Here is a 25,771-nt window from a genome sequence, read left to right as displayed (position 1 = left end):
CTAGGTTTGTCTTCATAGCTCTTGAGCCAGTTCTAGACACCAGCTGTGTGCACAACTGTCCTCTTGATTCTGCTGACCTTGTGTCTGTATTCACTTCAGGTGCTCAGTAACGATTTGTTTCATGAGTGAATATTTGTTGGTAAATCCCTGTACTCGATGATTTCAAGGGGCTTAGACTCTAAAGTGCTCCAAACTTCACTCACTTTCTACTAGAATAACTTCTGAAAATCCTGATTGACATAACTGCATTCTTGCTCAAATTAATCTCTCACAAAATGAAGGACCCTTAGACTTAGTAAGACACAGAAGTTAACTGAGAATGTTGTTATCAAGATGTGTATCCTATTAAGATTCCTTTCCATCAGTTTGGACTTTGCTTTCACTTCCAGGTAACTATAGCCCACCTGTCTTCATTTTTTTTTTTTTTTCAGGATCAAAAACTACTTTCAGGAAATTATTTGATTCACTTGGAAGTATAAATTCTATATTTTAATATGATATATATCCTAGAGGTATCTGCATTTTTATTAGTAAGACAAAAGTAGTGGTTATTATTTAACTTTTACTCTGTCATTTAATCCTCAGATCAACCCTATGAGGCCAGCATTGTCATTATTCTTATTTTACAGATGATAAAGCTAGGAAATAGAGAAGTTAAGTAATTTGTTTAAAGAAAGGAAGTATTGAGCAGAGGATCCAGGCTTTGAACAACCCATTCTTTCTGAATCAAGAGTCTGTGCTCTAACTATGGTAATCCTAAAACTTGGATTGGTTCACATTAACAAGATGAAGATATAAATTGTGTTATTAGGTGGTATTAGTAAACATAATATCCATCTCTGAAAGTATACCTCCCAGTCAGCTGCCTCCCCTCATGAATAGCAATTTATGAGGCTGAGGATGCAAGTTTGCCTGGCAATATCCCAATCTAAATAAGGACAATCGAACAGGTTTGTTTTTTTTGTTTTTTGTTTTTTTTTTCCCTTAAGGCCACATGCTTCTGACTTACAACTCTGCAGCTTTGAAAAACAGTAGCCTCTAGGGACACTTTCAAAAGCAGAACTCATAAAATATTGGCATTTACATTTGAAAATGTCTTGTTAAAAAACCAACAAACAGTTGTATTCATAAGGAAATTATGTTATAATCCTTCAAAGAAGGTCAGAATTCAAATTCTGTCAGAAACTCCGTTTTTATTTTTCTCGCTTAAATCATCCTTCAAAAGACATTTTTTTTGTTTTGATTTGTTTTCTTAACTGAAACCTGGCAGTCACGAAAGCTTAACAGGAAAAGGTGTGTGTGTGGGGGGGGGGGTTAAACCAATTAATAATTTGTTTTATCCTGCTTTATTATGTGTTGACCTTTTTCTGCAGTCCAGCCCAAGTTAAAAAAAAACAATGCCTCGCTGGAATACTCACTGAACCATTTTTTCCTTTTTTTTTTTTTTAAAGATTTTATTTATTTATTTGACAGAGAGAGCAGAAGCAGTGGGAGCAGCAGAGGGAGAGGGGGAGGGAGAAGCAGGTTCCCCGCTGAGCAGGGAGCCCAATGTGGGGCTCAATCCCAGGACCCTGGGATCATGACCTGAGCTGAAGGCAGACACTTAACCGACTGAGGGACCCAGGCGCCCCTAAACCATTTTTTTCTAGAAAGAGAATTTTCCATTAAAAACATCTCAGAATTCAGCAGGTTTTTTATATAAAGTTTAAAAGCACCTAAATGCTTCTTCATCTCTCTTCCTAAATCATCTGTTTTACTAATATTCCAAAGTCAAACTCTAATAATTGTATATGCATCTCAACAAAAACATTCTCAGTTTACTGCTGTGTCTTACTAAGTTCATTGGAAATCAAATCACATCAAGGATTATTGCTCTAAAATTTCTAGTTGATATTTTGATCATAAATCATGGCCTTAGTAGATTCATAAGAGATAATCTTAGGTCTAACCAGTGGCATTATGGTAAATGTTTAACCACAGGCTCTCCAGAAAAAACAAATCCTGATTTGTTGCATTTCCCAGTTTCCATGGTGTAAATAAATACTCCCACTGTAGCCAATTTCAAGCTACCAATGTGGCATCACTGAAGGCAGAGTTGGAAGTGATACAAACACAAGCCACACAACACTGGGTCTGACAACTCTGACAGCATGTGAGCTTTCATCAAAATTTCCAGGAAGTCTCCAAAGTCGCCAAAGTCAGATGTTACTGAAGAGATGCAGATGAGATGCTGGGGTAAGCTATGTAACCTTTCTGTCAGTGTATTTCCTCATATGTATGAGGTATGTAAAATGGTAATAATAAAGTTTCTAGGTCATGGGATTACTGTGATGGTTAAATGAAATAGTGCATTAAAATGCTTAAAAGAGTTCTTGGCACATAGCAGGCTATAATAAGAGGTTTTTAGTAATAAATGTTAGGTATTGTTTTTCTAGGATCTATAATTCCAACTGTCAGAATGTTTTACACATTGTCATCTTAATCTTTCAGAGGTCATTAAAAACCATCCTGAGACGATGCCAATTATAGAGAGAAGAATACTAAGAGAGAGAAGAGAAGCCATACCTTAGTTTCTGTCCCTAGTTTTGACAAAGCCTACATCTGTGACCATTGGCAAACCTGTTTACTTCTAAGAGCTTTGGTTCTCTTATTAGTAAAGTGCAGAAAGTAACACATAGGGTTGTGGGGAGACTAATATGAGCCCTTGGAAGATGATCCAAATGTGGGGCAGTATTATTAATCCAGTTTAAAAATCAAGATGCCATGGAGGCATGGAAGCCTTGAAATAAAATAGTGAAAAGGTTTGTGTCATTTGAGTAAACACTGGGAATGATGTAGTGTTAAGAGCTGGGATTTTTTTTTTTTTAAGAGAACACACACACACACATACACACACACACCAGTTCTACTATGAAGCAGTTAAGCATTTTTTTCTTCCCACAAAAAAGCAATTTTCTAAAAGAGCAATTTTCAAATGAAAAGTAACTATACTTAGAAATGTAACATATGTGTAGACGAGTTAGGGATCATGGAGAACTAAGTTAACAACATATCCATAGAATCATAATTTTCTGGGAAACTTAATAAATATAGCATATAATAATCTATCAAATGAAAGACAAGATGTATTTAGAGAAACCAGATAGTTAACATTATGCCATTATGAACAAATTTTGTAAATCTCCAAGTAATTCCTTAAGATAAAATTTCTTTAGTTTTATAAATGAATACAAAAAATAAAATGTCAAGGACAGATTGAAGAAATCTTAAACACTCAATTTGTGAACATTCACTCAATTTGTGAACAATGAAGAGCATACGTGAAAATGAAGGAGCAAGGAAATTACAGAAACATCAGATTTTTTAAATTTACACTTTGAATCTCTGTTCACTTAGGAGAATTATATACATTATATATATTCAGTGAAAGTTAACCAGGAAAGCAATTCTGCATAAAGTTTATAATCTAAAAGTGTGCCTATGATTACCCCCCGCACACACACACACAATTTATGACTCTAAATCATGTTTTAACAGAAGAGTTCTGTTCTGGGGACAAAGAAAAAAATCACCATGCATTTTTCTGTCTGTTATTAGTGAAAATTCTCATGGTCTGATATTAAAAAGGTCAGTACCTGATATAGGAAGATCTCCAAGTTTCCTTAGGGGAAGGAAAGCAACATGAAACACTATATATATATATATAGTGTTCTAACTTCCATAAAAGGAGAAGAGAAAAATATGAAATAAAAATTTGTAATAAATCATTGGAAATAAACATAAGAAATTTATGAATTGGAAATATGAGTAGATTGGGATGGGATAAGGGTGGAGGCAAGACTTTCATAAGGCACCTTTTTACATTATCTTTATTTTTAAATCATGTGAATTTTAACCTGTGAAACAACAAGTGGGGTGTGTGTGTGTGTGTGTGTGTTTAAGCCCAGTACACATGGATATGTAAGAACTTCAGTCTCACATCTGGTTTAACAGTTCTCGCCTTTGCCAAGCTCAGGCCTGACTCATGCATGGATACCTACAGAAGTGAAGGGGAATGATGGATGTCCACACTCTCCATGTCCCATCATCTGTCCCACTCACTCTGCTGTTTCTCATCGTTCAACAATGTGGTGGGGGGGTAGCAGAAATTACAGGAGTCAGAGGGTGTTACAAGACTGATGTGTTTGTTGTCATCTATGGGACAAATGCCCAAATGCTGGTTATCTTTCTCTTCTGGGGAGCTTTTGTGTATCCTTCAGAGAACTTGCTACAACCCTCTTGGATGTTATGTGTTCTCTGATATTTGGGCTGCATATTTATGATTTCTCCCTGGTTTGTTCAACAATCACCCCATGCAGCCAGACTCTTTTTCGTCTTCTGAAGTCAGTTTTCTTCCACTACTGGTCAATCCCTTCAAAAGACTTCTACTTCACTTGCCTCATGACTTTGAAAAGCTTAGTGCCTTTTCTGTGCTAAACTCTGGAGGGACATGTCTCTTCCTCCACAGTGTCCCTTTTACCTGTGAATTCAAGGTAGTCTGAATCAGCCTGCCACCTTTATCTCTGTTGAGATGACAATCAGGAACCAGTCTTAGTACACTCTAAACTCCAAGAGATAGTGGTCAAATCTCTTACAAACTCTCATATACTCCACTGAGCCTTCTAGTAGCATTAGGATTCTCAGGATGCCCTCTTGAGGTTCTGAGGTAAGTACCCTCTTAGAGGAAAAAAAGGGAAAATGAACAGTTCTCTCTTAAGGCCAAGGTTTCTTAACCTCCATTCTATTGACACTTGGGGCTGGATAACTCTTTGTTGTGGGGGATTTTCCTGTGCATTGTAGGATTTGTAGCAGTATCTCCAGCCTCTACCCATCACATTACAGTAGCACACTCCCACCAACCAAACCAAAATGTATCCAAATATTGCCAAATGACCTGGTCAACAGCCACAGCACCAGGCTTAGAACCCTCTTCAAATAAATCCGCATTTTGTTATCTCCTTACCACTCTGCTAAGTATGAGGCTAGGTGATAAGGTCTAGGTGATGACTGAATACACTTTTGGGACCGTCTCTTAGCAAGCCCTGCACAGAGATTCTGACAGGACATCTTATGAGAATGTGTGGACATGCGACATCCATTTTCTCAGCAGGAACTCTGGAATCTTGAGATAATAGGAAAATCCTTATATCAGTGAAAATCTATATAAGCCTACATCTGTCTCTGAGTTTACAAATCTGCACCTAAAGACAATGAGAGTAGGGAGAGAGGAGACTTTAGTTTGTTCATTTAGGACTTAATTGTTTAACTATTTTTTTTATGTTCACCTATTTGGATTAAAATGTGTATTTTTAAAGAAAGGATCACAGTCCAGTTAAATAGCTACATGAAGAAAAACTCTTTAAATTTTAATAAGATCTTTATTCCGGTTTCATGACTAAGATATGCTCAATTCATATTTGAGATAAGTGAAGGCCAAGAAAGAGGAAAAGATAAGAGAGGCAAAGAAGATAGAAGGGAAGGGAGGCGAAGAAGATAGAAGGGTAGGGAGGCTAAAACGCACCTTGTTTCATCAATGTAAACAGCTTCCAACACAGATGCTGCATATTCAATATTCTTCTTTAAGTCTACGATGTTAACATCACCTTTTTCCAGCTGCTTCACTAAGCATCTTAGTCTGTTTCAAAAAAGTAGTCAAAAAAGAGAAATAAGAGATTTATTATAACTATGTGGAAAATAGTCCAGTATTAAATACACAAATCAAGTTAAACCAGTAATATATCTTTCTAGCCCATCAAATAGAAATATTTTCAGGAATTTTTTTGATATAATTTAAGTTCAGTTTTTGTCACTTGAACAACTCTTGAAAATTATATTCACCTCTCAATAATATTAGGGTGGTAGATTGCTATTTTAGGTACTATATTTCAAGGATAGTCTTTCTGAAAATTCAAAACAATAGAAATATTTCCATAAAAGTATATTCCTGACACTAGAATTTATTCTATGGCTGTTCTCCTTCTTCAGATTTGGCACTAAAAATTATTTAAAGGGTACTATTTATATCACTACTGTAGCAATTATTCAGTATATAGCAATAAAGACAAAAAGAAAGGCAAAATATCTGAGAAAATACAATTATGATGAGAAAAAAAATATATGTATGTATGCTTCTTGTTTTTACTGAAATGATTTTTCACCTGAGGCGAATCTGTACAATATTTTCTCTTCTTTTGCACATACAATGTTCCAACTTCCTGAGGAATTTTAAAGCATAGGGATCAATTAAGCCATGTCTGGATTCCTGACTCACAGAAACTGTGAGATAATTAATATTGTTGTTTCAAGACATTAAATTTGAGGATTAATTTTTTATGTAGCAATAGATATGGAGTGAGATAATATGAATACCAATACTTCTGTAAGTTCCTAACATTTTCAGAAACTTCTGTGCATTAATTATAAACCAAGTGTTTCTGAAGATATTACCCTATATGAGGCAGAAAAGGAAAACATATTCTTTACTCTCTACATATTATAGATAAACAATGTGAGGACTATTTATCCATTTTCCTATTAGGAGACGAAATTTAATTCCATTCCTGAACAAAGGTATTTTAGAGAGAATGGAGTGTATCTACTTTTAGGCACTGTCTTAGAGATAGCGTAGCAGATTTTCTGAAAATTTATTTTGGATGATTTCTAATACCAAGGCTAAGGGTTTAAAGATGAGTTAAAAATTTCAGCAAGAGTTTTGACAAATACTTTATTTCTCCATGGGAAAAAAGCCACACCTAGACTAAAACTTCTTCAGGAATCTACAATTATTTTTTGTGCCATACATTTTTGTAAGATAAAATATTAGCAGAAAATAACAAAGCAAAATAAAATCTATGTGTTAATTTAAAAAAGTCTATTCATACAGTCAGCAAAGTAAAACAAAACAAAGATAACAACTAAAACAGGTTACTGAGAAAGGAAAAATTAAGCCTGTCTGAATATGATGATAATGGAGTAACACATAGAGTGTTCTGAGATTTTTGTAATGCTTATTGACCCAAGCACATTATACTTAGTGAAATTGCCTTTTATGTGTGAGAGCAAAAGAAAGAGTCACAGCTCTGCAATGACTTAAACATATACCACTCATGTATCCTTCTTGTGAAAATTACTTGCTACAATGTGGTTGTATTTGGTGGTTGTATGAGGTACTTTTAAAAGCACTAAGTACTTCAGATGATTGGCTTCTCTTCTTCGGAATAAATAAACTCTTTTTTATTTGAATTCGCAATTTTCTCCACTAAAAAACTACATTTTTCAGGCTCTCTTGAAGCTAGTATAGTCATTCAACTGCTTTCCGGCCAAGGAGAGTAATAGGAGGTTGTTGAGTAAGAGTTTCAGAACAATGATTTTGAAGAGGGCTAACTCAGCTGGAAGGCATTCTCTTTTATCCTTGCCAGTTCCTTGCTGCCCAAATGTAGTGGAACTGTCTCAAGGTCCAGCAGCCATTTAGGATCATGAGGCCACCTGGCAATAGGAAGTTACCCACTAAGAATGGCAGAGAAAGAAGATGCCAGTGGCCTGAGTCCCATGCTGTCAATCTACCTGAATGAAGTCACCTACCTCTGAAATTATTTCATGAGAAAAAAAAAATGTTGTATTTAAGCTACTATTATTTTGAGACTTTTATGTGCAGCTGAACCCAATCCTAACTGATAAGTCAAATAAGAAATGACTCAAAATAAAGAACTCGAGAATGGCAAAATCATAGAAAATGAAAAGGGGATGTCCCTGGGAAGCTACCCATAGGTGCACTTCCTAAATCATGACAGCCTGCAGTTGTTCTCAGGGGTATCATCCCATCAGCAGATAAGACCCGATGAAACCAGTGACAAGGAACATGCTGTTTCACAGAGACATCTTGATGTGGTTTAAAAACAACAAAGGTTATGAATTTTTATATTTTATTATGGGTATAAACCTATAATCTAACACAAGAAATTGCTCTGAAAAAATACTCCAAAAATACTCCAAAAAGGTTTTACCACCTAATCAGAAAATCAAGTTAGATAAGGTTAAGTTAGATAAGGTTATAACTATAAAATCATAACCACCTCTACATCCCATATACACACACACACACACTCCAAAACTCACTATGTCAATCCAAAAAGACTGGAAGGAAATATAGATTTGGAGGTTACTGGGACTTCTTTCTCTTTTATCTCCTTTGCCTGTATGCACCAAATTTTCTCTACCGAGTGCAAAATTCTATTTACGGAAAATGAAAACTGTTGTATTGTAAACAGATTATTTATAATCAGAACAGCAGGTTAATGGAATAATTAATATAATTATTATTCCAATTGTGAACTTGCTTTTGTAGTCAACTTATGCATACAATAATCCCCAACAATCTTATTTAGGCTATTATTTCACTCTCTTTATAGATGATACAAGGTCAAACATCTTCGTGAATCATTTTCAAATGATCATAATTTCTAAATTAGTGGGTTCTAAGGTATTAAGGCTTTACTACATATATCTATACAAATTTTAATTTTTTTAAAAAAGGTAACTATATTTACCTAATACCTCAGCCATCCTGTGGGTTAATTCTCAGAACTAAAAAAGAAATCACAGTCATGTGCATAAAAAACAAGTTCTCTTAATTTAGTAAAATGTCTTTTTAATATTTATTTATTTATGTTTCTATTTATTTATTTATTTTGAGGAAGGGAGGGACAGGGGGAGGAGAGAGAATCTTAAGCAGGATCATGCCCAGCATGGAGCCCGACGTGGGGTTCACTCTCACGACTCTGAGATCATGACCTGAGCCAAAATCAAGAGTTGGTTCCTCAGCTGACTGAGCCACCGAGGCACCCCATGATTTGGTTTCTTTCATCAGAGTAGGGAAGCATAGTGAAAAACTGTGTTCTTAATGCAAGGTCTAGGTATGTTCTTCTTGTTCCCAAAGCTTAGGTTAAATAGATATATTAGATGTTCTAATCTGTGCAGCTTCCACTGATTGCTGGGTTGGAGACTCCACTGGCTACCCTGTTGGGTAGTAAAACAAGTTAACAGCTATTGTATCAAACATCATAGACCAGCTATTTATAAGCAGATGATATTGCCAAAAAAGTGTTAAAAATCCAAGTCAGTTAAATAAATATTTAGCATTTAGTACTATACCTGGGGCTATGAGATATATATATGAATACATGTAAGAATATATATGAATGCATATGTAAGGATACACACACACACACACACACATAATGCATGGGCACCTGGGTATACACCACAGTACCTGTCTTCAAGGTATTTGCAATCTCTGGGGATGGCATATATGCACTTAATATGGTCAAATGTTGAAATGCATACATTCCTCATTACTTTTTTTATACAACCCTAATTTCCAAGAAAACTGATTTAGTCATTGTTCCTCAAACATTCTCTCATCATCCTAAATTGAAGCTCTTCTCTCTTACTGAAACACCTCCATATCCCATCTTTAACTGTCTGAATCATGTTTAGTAACTAAGCATATCTGGGGTGCTGCCTATATCATGAGCCCTTTGAAGATTACCATCCATTGTGTTCTCTCACAACTTAGAAACAAAACCACACTTCATTTACTCCTCACTAACAAAACTGAAATTTCTCTGGCTTCCTTATAATTTCAATTTTGGGTACATGATGTTTTCCCAATTGGTTTTTCACCCAGTAAAAAAAATTATGAGGGACGCAAAGAAGCAGGAAAAATGGTCCATAATGAGGACAAAAATCAACCAGCCAAACTTGACCCAAATATGGCAAAGATGATAGAATTAGAAGGCAAGGATGTTAAAAGTCATTATTAAAACACAATAATATATACAGCATTATGCCAATAAATTCAACAATTCATAGAATGAACAATTTCCTTAAAAGACACATGCTACCAAATCTCAGAAAGAAATGGGTAAACTAAATTTGCAAAGATGTTAACATAAAGAAAACTTCAGGCCCAGATGGTTTTATTGGTGAATTATGTCAAAAATTTCGGGAAGTAAAAACACATATGCTCTGCAAACTTTTCCAGAAAAATCCTATGTCCTAATCCTATGTCATTCTGAGAGGTCAAAATTACCCTTATAACAAAACCAGATGAAAACATTAGAAGAAGAAGAAGGAAGAAGAGGAGGAGGAGGTGGAGGAAGAGGAGCAACATATCAATAAATATTCCTCATGAACATAAATGTAAAAATCCTTAATATTTTAGGAAATCAAACCCACAAATGTATAAAAGAATAGTATATCATAAAAAAGATTTATCCCAGGAATGCAGGGTTGTTATAAGATTGAAAAATTAATCAATGTAACATTATATTAAGAAACTAAATAAGAAAAGCCATATGATCATCTCAATAAATACTCAAAAAGCACTTGACAAAATCCAACATCAATTGCTCACTGAAACTCTTAGTATATTAGGAACAGAGAAGAGCTTCCTCACTTGATGGAGGTTATATAAAAATCTACAGCTAATGTCATTAGTAAAGTTAAATAACTGAATACTTTCCTCCAAACATCAGGAATAGGAAGGGTCTACTCTTACCCCAGCTATTCATCACTGTACTGGATCTTATAGCCAATTCAATAAGGTAAGAATAAAAGGCATCCAAATTGGAAAAGAAGCAATAATACTATCTTTGTTCACAGGCAATATGATTCTCTAAGTAGAAAACCTGATAGAATATACCAAAAGGTTACTAAAAGTAATAAATGATTTTAACTAGTTTGCAATATAGAGAAACAGATAAAAAAAGTCAGTATCTTTTCTATATGATAGTAATGGACAATTTGAAATTAAAATGAAAGGCAGTATCATTTAAAACATTACCAAAAAGGACATAAGTCTGACAAAATAATATGGAAGCCCTATACACGAAAACTACAGAACATTGCTGAGAGGAATTAAAGTAGACCTAAATAAATGAGATGTATTGTGTTCATGGATTGAAAGACTCAATATTGTTAACACATAATTTCCCCCCAATTTAACTATAGATTCAATGCCATCTTAATAAATGTCCTAGCAGACTTTTTTTTTGTTGTGTATATTGACATGCTCATTCAAAACAAATGTACTGAAAAGAACAAGTTGGAGGACTTACACTATTTCAATACTTATAAGACTTTAAGACTTATTTTAATTTTTTTAAGATTTTATTTATTTGAGAGCGAGAGAACACAAGCAAGGAGGAGGGGCAGAGGGAGAGGGAGAAGCAGACTCCCCACTGAGCAGGGATCCTGACAAGGGGTTTGATCCCAGGACCTCAGAACCCGAGATTATGACCTGAGTTGAAGGCAGCCACTTAACTGAGTGAGCCACCCAGGTGCCCCTTCAAGACTTACTTTAAAGCTACAGTAATTAGCATTGTTAAAAATAACACAATATGGTACATTAGTAGCACCAGGATAGGTTGATAGATCAATGGAACAGAATATAGTCTAGAAAGATATCTACCAATATAGAGAATTGATTTTAGAAAAAGGAGCAAAGATAATTTAGTGGAAAAAGGATAGCCTTCACAATAAATGGTGCTGGATAAATAGAAATATCTATGTGTAAAAGGAAATTTGATCCATACATGTATTCACAGATCTAAATGTATATCCTAGAACTATAAACCTAGAAGAAAACATAGGAGAAAATTTTGTCATTTTGACTCAGCCAAAGGTGTCTTGTATACAGCACCTAAAGCACTACCTATGAAAAAATAGTAAGTTGAACTTCATCAATCTTAAGAGCTTCTGTTCTTCAGAAACACTGTTAAAAAAAAAAACGAAAAGAAAAGCCATAGACTAGGAGAAAATATTTGCAAATCATGTATCTGATAAAGGATTCATATCCAAAACATAAAGATCTTGCAAAACTTAATAATAACAAGACAAACAATCCAATACAAAATTTGCAAATGATTTGAACAAACTCTTCACTAAAAAAATATATATTCATGGCAAATATGAAAATATGCTCAAAATTATTAATCATTAGGAAAAAATTCAAATTAAAACAAAAAATAATGAGATATAATTAAACACCTACTAGAATGGCCAAAAGTAAAATAACTGGTCATACCAAATATTGGCAAAGATATTAAGCAACTAAAACTACCATAAACTATTGTTGGGAATGTAAATAGGTACAATCATTCTGAAAACAGTTTCTTAAAAAGTTAAACATGTATCTACTTTATGAATCAGCCATTCTATTCTTTGGTGGAGAGAACAAGAAATATATGTCCTTTCAAAGACTCGTACACAAATGTTCATAGAAACTTTATTTGTAATAGCCCCAAACTGTAAACAACCCAAATGTTCATCAACAGTAAAGAGACAAACAAACTAGGCATATCCATCCAAAGAAGTTCTACTCAGCAATAAAAGAAATGAACTACTGACATGATAAATGCCAAATAATTATGCTGAGTGAAATGAGATATGTGCATACTGTATGATTCCATTTATACAAAATTGTAGAAAATGCAAATGAATATTATAGTGACAGGAAGCAGATCAGTGGTTGCCTGGGAATGGAGGAGGTGGGGATCGGGAAGGAAAGGGAGGGAAGGATTACAAAGGAGCTCAAGAAAGTTTTGAAATTAACAGAAATGTTAATTTTCTTAATTGTAGTCATGGTTTCATAGATGTCTACATATGTCAATATTTACCAAATTATAAATTAAAACTGAAATATGTAATCAGTAATTTGAGATAGAAAAAGGGCATATGCAAAATAGGTGCTTCTTACATATCTTCACTTTTCATCAATTTTATTAAAATACACTCCTAATGATCTTTTCCCAAAGAGAATGACATTAATCTTTGATAATTCATAAGACTTTTAATATCAGCCTGAATATTATGAACAGATTCTGATCTTCTTAGCTTTTTGGAGGAAATTCCTTACCTTCTAATGATCAGAACACTTAAAAGAAGACAGAAATGAAAATAAAAACACTATCTTTGAAAATGACTGATTGGCTTTGTGATTCAATAAGTAGTTACAGACTAGAAAAAATTCCTACCTTTGAACAAAGAATACTTAGCTATAGAAAATGATTATTTTTTTATTCAAATATAGAGCTGCAACTTTCTAAATGAAAAAATACTTAATATAGACTGGTGTAGTTTTCAGAATCAAGTACTTTAAATACTGTTAAGTTACCTTCTAAAATACTGCTACATGACCCAATCTTGCAGAAGGACCACCCACATAAATAAGAATATTACTCAATATATAAACAAATAATGCAATATATGTTAAGAAAAAAAAAAAAGAAGAAGATAGCAGGAGGGGAAGAATGAAGGGGGGAAATCGGAGGGGTAGACGAACCATGAGAGACCATGGACTCTGAAAAACAAACTGAGGGTTTTAGAGGGGAGGGGGGTGGGAGGATGGGTTAGCCTGGTGATGGGTATTAAAGAGGGCATGTTCTGCTTGGAGCACTGGGTGTTATGCACAAACAATGAATCATGGAACACTACATCTAAAACTAATGATGTAATGTATGGGGATTAACATAACAATAAAAAATTTTTTTTAAAAAAGAATATTACTCAATATAAACTGGTGTAGTTTTCATAATCAACTACTTCAAATACTGTTAAGTTACCTTCTATGATACTGCTACATGACCCAATCTTGCAGAAGGACCACCCGCAGAACTAAGAATGTTCTCATATTGAAAAATCTTCCAGGGTGCCTGAGTGGCTCAGTCGGTTAAGCGTCTGCCTTTGGCTCAGATCATGACCCGGGGTCCTGGGATCGAGTCCTGCATCAGGCTCCTTGCTCTGTGGGGATCCTGCTTCTCCCTCTCCTCCCCACTTGTGCTCTCTCTCACTATCTCTGTCTCTCTCTCTCTAATAAATAAATAAAATTTTTAAAAATCTTCTGTATCTATGCAAGTCTTTATTAATTCTAGGATATAAACTGTCTAGGACATCCCTAATGCTATAGAGCCTGAATAATAAATAAATTAATGCAATTTAAAAGAGATTGATAATTGTTAAATCCCTATCAACATCCCCATTTGTGACCTTATTGAAATACAAAAGTGAGAAAAATATGGTTCTAATAACACCATACTGAGAAGCATAAAAGGTAAAGCTAAAAGAATATCTATAGCAGATACTAACATTAACACTAAAAGATGGCCTTGCACAGGAGTGCACAAGAACCCACAAAAAGGGACTGTCAATAAAGAAGCTACTATGTAGTTTTCAGTAAGTTCTGTTGCATCTGATTCCAACCTGATAAAAAATGATAATAAGAAGCCATTAAATAGTGAAATTCTCTTGTCTACTCCACAGGTCAGTGCTTAGGAAACTAAATCATAACCTCAGTCTAAGAAGCAAGGCTTATAAAGTATTTTTAAGACTTTTTCTTTCACCTAGGAAAATATTATAATTGTAAAGCTCCTGTTACCTTTATTTTATAAGATAAATGATTCCTAAAACAATTGGTATCATTAAAAACAATGGGAACAATTGTATGACAAATATTATTAACCTTTAAAATAAGTTTACATTCTACATTTAAAGGAGCAAAATAATCCAACTGGGGTGGAGAATATATGATGGAAAAGTATTCTTTTTTGGAAAAGTATTTTTTTTTAAGTACAAAGGAATATGTAATCTCTCTTCTCCCAAAATCACAATTTAGGTAAACTGTTTACCACTTTACCTCAAGTAAACTTTTTTTTAAGGATTTTATTCATTTATTTGAGAGAGAGAGGAGAGAGAGAGAGAGCATGAGCAGGGGGAGGAGCAGCCTTCCTGCTCAGCAGGGAGCCTGACATGGGGATCCATCCCAGGACCCCGAGATCACAACCGAGCCAAAGTCAGACGCTCAACCAACTGAGCCACCCAGGTACCCCTCAAGTAAACTTTTTATTACAGAAATGGGCATGCATAATTCCCCGCATGTGGAAGAATTCCTTATAAGTACAGAGACACAAACACTCAAATAATTAGAAATGCTTTCAAGATCAATTTTTTCCTACTTGAAGGCAAAAGAACAATAAGATCATATTGGCTCTATAGAGGGAACCAATCATTTGTGCCTTGCTACTTTACTTCTTGAAAATACTATGGACTGTGTGGATTTTTCAGGATTTTCTTTAAAGATCATATATTTAAGTAAATATGTATATTAAATATATATGTAAAACACATACATTTAAACACATATTTAAATCTATAAATATATTACACATTTGGTCTCATGGCTCTCCTGCACAGCTTGCTCACCCTTCAGTGAAGCTCAGCAGGTGAAAAGCACTACCTATGCAAGAGAGAGTCTAATCACTTCATAGAGCCACACTCTTTAATATTAGTGGCCTGTCAACAGTGAGCAAGCATGGAGGGAAAACCTCCAACATGAAAGACATAGACAAATATAAATAAAATTTTAAAAACTTGGGGAAAACAGAAAAAATACAAAGACCAAAGAAAAACATTTAAAAAAGAGAAAATAAGAGATTCCTCTGGGAAAAATAAGAGATTCATCCATGAAACAAGAATATAATGCTACTTTTAAAAAATGGAATAAATGGTATTGAAGAACCTCTTAGAAATGAATCCTAATGATTTACATAAAAGTGTCAAAGAAAGAGTAGAGAAAAAAGTCTAATATCCTATAGAGGAGAAAAGACAGCAAGAAGGATAATAGAATAATAAAGATAAGAAAATCAGAGGCCAGTTCAGGAGATCTGACATCCAGTGAACTAAAGTTCTAGACATCAAGGATATAGGAAATGATCAAAGAAAAAGTCAATTACCCAGAACTAAGAATCACCATTTTGAAAGGGCCCACCAGGGTCAGTTTCATGGGCGTGTGACCTGATAGTTACAAAGGACCTTGTGTTTAGAAGCACTCTTCGTATAGTGCTCTGCTGTCATCCTCTTGAAATTCTTAATAATTTTTGAACAAGAAGCCCCACATTTTCATTTTGCACCAAGCCCTGTATGTTATGTAGCTGGTATGGGGTCAACCTAGAATTCTATACACAGCCAAACTTTCAATCAAATTTGAAGAAAGAATAAAGGCTTTTTCAGATATTCAGTGACTCCCAAAATTTGACTTTCCATGTACTCTTTTTCAGGAAGCCACTGAGAAATGCATTTGACCAAAACAAAGACATAACATGAGTCTAATGCAGAGAGGTGAAGGGAAGTCTCTGAATAAGAGACATGCGACCATCCTAGAAATTAACTAGTCTAGATGAAGTAGGAAAGGATGTAGGAGGAAGTCTCTAGGGGAAGAAATGGAACTGATGAACAGTGGAACCGACAGGATGTTTGGAACTTTGTTTTGACAGATCAGTTGAGCATTCATAAAATTACAAAATACATATGAAAAATACAATAATTATGAAATCAAGGAGAAAGAAGTTATATAAGATAGGAAAGCCATTTGATTGACATTTTGATCGGCAAGTGAATAATATTTAGAAATCACACTGCTTACAAACACAAGTGACTTAAAAATGAAATAAGGTACAATATAACTTTTGAAAAGATGAGGGTAAGGAGCTAGTTAAATGAATGTATAAGAGCTATTTCCTCTATTACTAATATGGATGTCCACTGATAAATCTGAAATTGATATGATTTGGAAATATGCTGAAGGAAGAACTAAAAAGAGCTAAACCATTGAAATTATTTACTTCGGGAAAACTGGGGCTGCTGATTTTGATAATAATAAAAATAATTTTAGTGACATAAGCCCTATTAAAGTAGAATATTCAATATATTGCCAACAACACAAGTAACTTAACTTAGAAGTCAGGTCCTTTACTTGGTAGTTTTGGAATCACTGACCATGAAAAATTTAAATGACTGAAAAGTAGTAAGATGTCAAAATTCATCTTGAATTAAAAGCGAAGAAAGACTGAAAGGGTACAAAGCATTCCAATCATGAGTTGATGGTTAATGTTGAATTCCAGTTGTTCTAGGCTTTAAGACACATAGTGAAGCCAAGGGAAATAGAATTACACATGATAGACACCTGTTCCCATGTTCCATGCTCATGAACTAAACTAACAGAAAAAAGGCACTAATGTTTCAGATGTGAGGTAGACACACAAAGGGAAATACACATATATATGTGAAAAAGAGAAAGAGGGATATGGGGAAGTAGAATAAAGTATGAGAGCAGACTGAACTACAATGGATGAATTTATTACATATTGCATAGTTTTTGAAAAATCAGAGAAAGGTACATTGAGTAGTGCTACAAAAGTCAAATTAGAATGTGGTTGAGAGAGAATGAAGAGGTTGCACATGCCATGAGCACCATGAAACTGGGGTGCTCCTGAGACAATAAGCGACTGAAAACCAGCAAAGTCAGGTCTCTATCAGCTGAGCAAAGCAACCTCAACACCAATTCCACCAAAAATAACAAAGACATGTTTAAAAGTGGGCTTAGGACATTTACTCTTTTTTTTTTTTTTAAGATTATTTATTTATTTATTTGACAGAGACACAGCGAGAGAGGGAACACAAGCAGGGGGAGTGGGAGAGGGAGAAGCAGGCTTCCCGCGGAGCAGGGAGCCCGATGCGGGGCTCGATCCCAGGACCCTGGGATCATGACCCGAGCCGAAGGCAGACGCTTAACGACTGAGCCACCCAGGCGTCCCAAGGACATTTACTCTTAATTAATAGAGTACCACATAACAACAGGCAATCTCCTGACAGTATCTGTCATTGGCCAAATCTAGCCAGGTGCCCGTTTGCACAGGAACCCGGGCAATTCAGCTGTGATGATACAGAGCAGAGCAGGAACAAGGCAAGGAATAGACCTAAGGGCAAACAGGTCCTGAAACATAAGACATAGTCCCAGAAAGTATCAGAAATTTTTTCTGAGATTTGGAAATAAAACAGAAAGGTGGGTGGCCTGTCTTCTCTGTCATGTTAGGGCAAAGCTAACCAAGAATTATCTAGAGGAATGTATTTAGTTCTCCTCAGTTTTTGCTATTGATTAAAGAATTCAGATGTGGTGAAGCTACTTGTTCAGTGTACTTGCAGATTTTTGTCTGGTGGAAATGAAAAAAAAAATTTTTTTTTATCTGGTAGAATAGACAACCTGACAAGTTTAAGACCTCATTAGACGTTGGCTAGTTGTGCATCTAACTGAACAATCTTATTGTACATTGCCTATGTACACCTACCTTCTTAAATGCATTTTTAACCAGTTACAACTTCTTACTAATTCCTTCATGATTAGCGATTTAAACAAAAACTTGGTACGTATTCAATTTGTATTTGCATGTCATGATTTTACCTTTTTTAAAGTGTATTTTAAGAAAAGTACAACAAATATCTGTACAATTTATCCCAACTCGGCAAGCATAATAATAAGTAATGCCATTAACTTCAGAGAAGAATATAATAGATACACAAATAACAACCAGAAAATACTTCCTCCCTTCCTTTCTCCCTTCCCTTCCTTTCTAGTTCTTTTTTCCTTTCTTTCGGAAGTAATAAAGACATGCTCTCATGAGTTCCTAGAATGTAGATTTAAAAATCAACAAAAATTGGCCCTAAAAAAAGCAACTTGTTTGGGAAAGAGCACTTTCCTAGCAGATCCACACAGCAGTAGTGCCTTGCTCACTCCCTTGATTTATTTTTATTTTTTATTTTTTTCAATATAAGTGTTATATTAGCTTTAGTGCACAGTATAGTGATTCTACTTTTTTTTGATGATAGAAAATACAGATCAAGCACTGAGTCTGTCCCAGGAGCCCATCTCAGTCTCACTGCACAATCACAGAAGAGTTTTTGACATATCTTTGCTTCTCTTATAAGTCCTTAGCTGCTCCTAATTGAGGCAAACAAGGCAAGTAATTCAGCAAGATGGATTTCTGATTTTTAAACATGGAATGGCATGCTAAACAATAAGAAAACTTCTTTTGGCCAATTTTTCTCCAGACTTATTTTCAGGGAATCCTCAGTGGTCTGGGTTTTCTTCCTACAGAATTGTTGGATGCTAGAGGGAAACCTCATATTACGTGCTTTTCTGCAAATTCCTCCAATTTGAGATAAATGCAATCCCATCTGTATTGAGATGCACTGCTACAGGGTTTCTGCAGGAATTCAACTGCCGCATAAGACAATAATGCAGAATGAAACACTATCAGGAGGCTCTTCACCTAGAATGGTTCACAAAATTAATTAGGGTCCTTATCCAACTTTCTTGAGTCCCAGCCATGACTTGGTTACAGTAAGTGCCTGGCAAGTACCAGCCTCAGTCACACTCTATTCAAAGTCAGTCAGTCCATAGCACTAGACAGACATCAGGCCCATCACATATTAACCATAACCATATGTGATCTGGCCAGGAGAACATGATGACTTTTTTTCTGGAAGATCAAGATTTCTTTATAAAGTATCTTTAATACAATGATTAAACAGGACAGTTTCTTGGGAGAATCTTCAATTGTTATCCCTTTCCTTTATCCCTACAAAGATTCCAACTCATATCAAAACAAGGGCTAATCTGGAAGTGGGCACAGTTGAAAATGTGTTTTAACATGCTTAAACAATTGAGTCAGATCAAGCCTAATTTCAAAGTTTCTAGTGGTTATGGCACAAACAACAATTTTCTGGGGCAGATGACCCAGGACATCAACTTGTGACAATGTTTTTCTAGATCTTTAAGCATAAATGCTAAACTCTCTTAAAGATTTCGAGTCCGTGTTTTGGTAGCCTTAGATAGAGAGAAGATTTACTATTAGAACTAAGTTTTCAAAGAAACAGTGATCAGGGGTGCCTGGGTGGCTCAGCTAGTTGTCTGACTCTTGATTTCTGCTCAGGTCCTGATCTCAGGGTCATGGCATCAGACTAGCATTGAGCTGTGTGCTCAGCTTGGAGTCTGCTTGGCCCTTTCCATCTGCTACTCCCCGCCCCCACTCACCACACTCTCTTTCTCCCCCTGCCTCTCAAATAAATAAATACAATATTTTTTTTAAAAAAAGAAGTGATCAGTAAAATTGACATTTTAGAACAGGCTCAGAAGTCAACACCTGCTTGACATTACAGAAAGAGTAGTCCCCACTTTGGTAAATTCAATCCTGTTCTCTATAGCAGTTCAGCAATGCTTAATTTTGGGGGTGGGGGAAGAGAAATCTGGTAGAATTGAAGAACCCAAGAAGGTTTGAAGTACTTTTTTTTTAATTTTTAAAAGTGAGGCAAACAAGTTTAAATAGATTTGTACAGAGTGGTAAAAACTTGAGAATTAATGTAAAAGCTTAAAGTTGAAATTCCAAGGTTCAACATCATTTTTTTTTTACTTTTTCCAGCCCAAGCCCCTTATACTGGCAAATAATAGAGGCTTTTACAGTTTCTTAGAGACTCTCCATAAGTAATCTTCTATTAAACAATTATTAGGGTATAATGAAAATAGGGTAGGTAGGCAGAATCCTTAAAAAGTAGATTTTCATTTTTTAGCGTGGTTTTATTATATAAATTATATTTATTATTTATATTATCATAAAGGCAATGAATGTTCACTATAAATAGGCAGAGGATAAGCAGATTTTCAATAGTCTGTAGCAGGAGAAAAAAATACCATCCTATAATTCTTAGCCAGTACAACCTTAATCATTGTGATAGATGGAACTCACAAAGCATGCTACCACCATAGAACCAGAGGGCTCTCTAACATATATAATAAGGTAGAAAGGTTATTCTCTCTTTGCTTCCTTATTTATTTAAGGTCCATGCCCCTTTGGGCTTAACAGCTATGCCTGTTTTTCAGAATAATCTCACAGTACAGAAATTTCATCTGCCTTTTATGTTCCCAGAATTAGAAAGCAATAGCTAGATATCAAAGATCAAAGACCCATTTTTGCCCCGTCTTCTTTAGGGTTGGTTCCCTGGGGAGCCAATGATCAATCAAAACAGTGAAATTCTGGTTACTGGGAAGAGAAACCTTCTGGGTAGACTATATATTTATGAACCTGACTTTTTAAAAAACTTGCTTTTCTCTTCCTTCCATAGTGAATGCATTTTTAAAAATGATTCATTTATTTATTTGAGAGAGAGTGAGCATGAGCACACAGGTGGGGAGGGGCTGAGAAAGAGAGAAAGTGAATCTCAAGCAGACATCCCGCTGAGCGCAAAGCCCAATGCAAGGCTCTCATCTCCCCACCCTAAGTTCATGACCTAAGCTTCAAGAGTCCAATGCTCAACGGACTGAGCCTCCCAGTTGCTCCCATAATGAATGCACTTGTAAGAGTATCAATCCTGGTTTCCTACCTCTATCTTTTTGGGCTTCAAATTTATAGCATCTATTTTATTTTTTATTATTTTTTAAAGATTTTATTTATTTATTTGACAGAGAGAGAGAGCACAGAAGCACAAGCAGGGGGAGCAGCAGGCAGAGGGAGAAGCAGGCTCCCTGCTGAGTAGGGAGCCCAATGTGGGACTCAATCCCACGACTCTGGGATCATGACCCGAGCCAAAGGCAGATGCTTAACTGGCTGAGCCGCCCAGGCATCCAGCATCTAACTATTTTAAGAAGATTTTTGTAAGATCTAAAATGTAAAGTTTTTATTTTTTTCTTTCTTATTCTTTGGCCTTTACTTTTAAAACATTTTTGTCAGAGTAAATCATGCACAGATATATATAATCCTTTCATAAAAATTAGCAGTTTTTTTCACCCTCTCAGTCCCACTCTGTGTTCTGTTCACCAGGGACTATTTTGGTTGTTTCTTCTGGGATTTTTCTCCATATTTTTATTTATTTATTTATTTTTTTAAAGATTTTATTTATTTATTTGAGAGAGAGAGAATGAGAGACAGAGAGCATGAGGGGGAGGAGGGTCAGAAGGCGAAGCAGACTCCCTGCCGAGCAGGGAGCCCGATGCGGGACTCGATCCTGGGACTCCAGGATCATGACCTGAGCCGAAGGCAGTCACTTAACCAACTGAGCCACCCAGGCGCCCTTTCTCCATATTTTTAAACAGGATATTTATTCTTTTATTTCTTGACTTATCAATATTGGATATTGCTTATTGGCTTCCTGTTACGGTAGATGAATACTTAGGTGTTTCATATTTCTGACTAACTGTTTTACATTACCCTAAGTTCCCAACACTATTCTATGCAACTCAACTTAATCAATAATCGATATTTACATTTTTATGATCATGTACACAATGCTCTGGAGACTTGTGTCTTATAGCTCTTAATCTTCTGCCTCAAATCTGGATGAGCTGCTCTCCAAATCTGAAACATAGCTATCATCCTAAGACTTGCCTTGGCTGCACTCATGGTATGGATTCCCTTTTCTGGATTCAGTGACTTCTTCTCTTCTGAATTCTCCCGTTTTACTGGAAAGAGCCCATTCTCCAGGAGTTTCTAAGAAAGTGTGCATGTGACATAAATCTTTGAATCTCTGAATGCTAAAAGTCTTTGTTCTTTCTTCCCATTTGATTGATAGTTTGACAGCATATTCCAGATTGAGAAGCACTTTCTCTCAAAATTTGAAAACTTGGTCTTTACTTCTTCTGCCAAGGAAAGACACATGCTTGGTCACTCTGTTCTCTTCTGACAGTTACTACTTCTTCTCCTATTTATATATTTCAAAATTTCATTAAAATATTCTATTCTCTAATACCTTCTCTTTTTTTCTCTTTAATGTTGTAGGTTTATACATTTTTACTCTGCTACTGTCATTTTAGGGAAGGTCTCAAGTTGGAAGGGAAGTAAATACATGTGACAATCCACCATCTTAATTAATCCAAAAGTAAGAATATTCTTTTCTTGCTGCCTAACTAAATTAGCAAAAAGAAGATAATAAAGTGTAGCTAAGATGAAAACTTCTTTTTGATGAAGTTCCTAAATAACTGAACAAAATAACAATAATGGAGCAGAAAATTTACAGGGATAGTACTAGAAACTCAGTCTCTTAATTTCTATGCAGTTCTATATGTTTTCCACTTCATTTCTCCCTCTAAAACCGTAAAGGCTCAAGGAGACATACTCTAAGGGAATCTGTGTACTCCAAAATGCGTGAGTCATTTTCATTTGCTAATTTTACCATCAATTTTCGGTCTTCATCAGTTACTATAGCATTTTTATTTTAAGATGTGATAGTCTCTCACCTCTGTGATGCTGGTTTTCCTACTGCAATTTGCTTCTCAAAGAAACTACTTAAAACAAGCCTGTGGAACAAATGGGCATGCAATCTTAAAATGATACCAATGAAGTAGATAAGTAATGTCAAGAAACCCATCTGAATGCTAACCACATGGACTAGAAGACACAATCTGAGTTCTAGTAATCAAGTGTCCCATGAAAGAGCCAGATGCTGAGCAGATATTGCCGCTGTTGCTAAGAAAGGGAAAATGACCATGCGCCCTCAATACACATTATAGTCACCTTGTATTTTACAGCCAGAGAACTGAAGAAATCAGTGGAGTGCGACCAATGTCAGTACATCCAAAAGATGAAGTTGTGAAAATGTTATTTTTTTGAGCTACCTCTCTCAGTGACTCCCTTAGACTGTTGTGCACTCAATCTGATTCAGCAAGTGAATACTGACTGAAAAGGCAAAATGGTTTTTTCATGCAGTGAATAAGCAAATGGTCAATTCAGCTTCTAATACTACAGCCAAATGATTTTGAGTTTAACATTAAATGTAGTTGGTAGAATTTAGAAAAATAAACCTTATACTAAAACGTAGAAGAAAAGAAATCAATGCATTATTGATATAATTTTGTATGTTTATTATTGACCACCTAAATTATTCCCCTAGTGCCTGTGACTTTCTGTCATCTGAACAGTGTCACGTTCAGTGCAGTGATGCTGTTACTGCAGACGGATGTTAGTGCCACTTAGTTCAATATTAAAATGAGAGTAGGCCATGGGCGCCTGGGTGGCTCAGTTGGTTAAGTGACTGCCTTCGGCTCAGGTCATGATCCTGGAGTCCCGGGATCAAGTCCCGCATCGGGCTCCCTGCTCAGCAGGGAGTCTGCTTCTCCCTCTGACCCTCCCCCCTCTCATGCTCTCTGTCTCTCATTCTCTCTGTCTCAAATAAATAAATAAAATCTTAAAAAAAAAAAATGAGAGTAGGCCTGTCCAGTCAATTCTGGTGACTCAACTCATGCACCTCCATCACCAAAGATTATAGCCGTAATCTTAACCTCTCTGCCACCACTCCCATCATGGGTCGTCATCCCCTTCTTGTTCCTGAGTCCTCTGCTCTGATCACTCCCTGCTTGGTATCTAAGCCTTCCTCCATTACCTAACTCAACTCAGTCTTGGCTGTTCCTCTGCTCCTGGAGGAGACGGTCACTGTCGGGAGAAGTCACTGCACTCTTTTTTTTTTTTTCTTAATTTTATTTTGTTATGTTAATCACCATACATTACATCATTAGTTTTTGATGTAGTGTTCCATGAATCATTCTTTGCGTATAACACCCAGTGTTCCATTCAATACGTGCCCTCCTTAATACCCATCACCAGGCTAACCCATCCCCCCACCCCCCTCCCCTCTAGAACCCTCAGTTTGGTTCTCAAAGAGTCCATAGTCTCTCATGGTTCATCTCCCCTTCCAATTCCCCCCGCCTTCATTTTTAAACAACTTTATTGAGACATTTTTGACATCTTTAAAGACTGTATAAAAATTGTATATATCTAAGGTGTACAGCTTAATGTTTTGATATATATATGCATTGTGAAAAGATCACCATAATTGAGCCAAATAACTTATCCATCACCTTTACATAGTTACCATGTGTATGGGGGGTTATTTTAAGATCTAATCTCTTAGCAAATTTTAGGTACATAATATGCCCTGACTTTAGCTATCAATCTTCTTTCCTAAGAAAAACTTTCTATGTGGATGTAATTCACTGCTTTGAACTAATTAAGTTCATAGGTGTCCTTTTTACTTTATAATCAGCTTGCAGCAACCTTAACTCAAGATTACAAAGCCTCAGCACAAAGGGTCCATTCCCACCAAATTTCAACTCTCAGTTCCACTGTACACAACACATTCAAGGATCCTAACACTGATGTCTTCTTACATTCATATCATATCTCACATCCTAACATTTCCTAATATTGAAGTTTGTATAATGTGTTGTGTATGTAGGTGTGTGTGTGTGTGTGTACATATATTTGTGGACACACAGTTCCAAAAATCAACATTAGTTTCCCACATATACCAAGAACTTAATTGGATTTATTGTACTTTATAAATAATTAATTTAATATATGAATATATGGTTTACATATGTATCTTTTGGCATAATAAATATCTTAGTCCTAAATTTACACTGACAGTTCCATTCATTTGATAAACTATTTAAGATCTATCTGAAGATCATAAATCTTATATAATCCACACAAAACCCCTTAAAAAATATTCTCAACTTAAAAATGAGTACACTGTGGCTTAGAGTTTTAACTAACCTGTCCACATCTATACAGTGGCAGAGTAGAAAAGGCATATCTAAACCATCTATATTTCTCAGAAATCCATTCTTTTCCCTTCTATAGCAAGCTGGTAATAAGACTGAAGTTATACTTAAATATTGATCAATGTCAATATATAATAGGGAGAAAATATTTTCTTCTTAAATCCTTGCAGTTTAAACTGTCAACTTGTGATGTAATCATTCCTAAGGATTAGCAAACCTAATAGAGAAGTAGAAAATACCAGACATCTGTTCTGTGTCCACATATGTATAGCCACGTAAGTCCTATCTTTAGTA

General features: G+C 35.5%; 1 protein-coding gene across 2 annotated transcripts in view; it reads right to left on the bottom strand.

Moving 5' to 3' along the window:
• The window catches only part of PDE1A (phosphodiesterase 1A), a 236,704-nt gene that overhangs the window by 90,327 nt on the left and 120,606 nt on the right, over positions 1-25,771 (bottom strand). For both annotated transcript variants that reach the window (XM_035007595.1, XM_035007596.1), the window contains exon 2: positions 5,561-5,674. In XM_035007595.1, coding sequence (XP_034863486.1) covers positions 5,561-5,674 — 114 coding nt within the window. The remainder of the gene's footprint in view (positions 1-5,560; positions 5,675-25,771) is intronic.

Source organism: Mirounga leonina, unplaced genomic scaffold (genome assembly GCF_011800145.1).
Source record: "Mirounga leonina isolate KUSES-001 unplaced genomic scaffold, KU_Mleo_1.0 Mir_151, whole genome shotgun sequence".
Lineage (NCBI taxonomy): Eukaryota > Metazoa > Chordata > Mammalia > Carnivora > Phocidae > Mirounga > Mirounga leonina.
The sequence above is the reverse complement of the archived record's forward strand: the minus strand, read 5'-3'. Positions and strand labels throughout refer to the sequence as shown.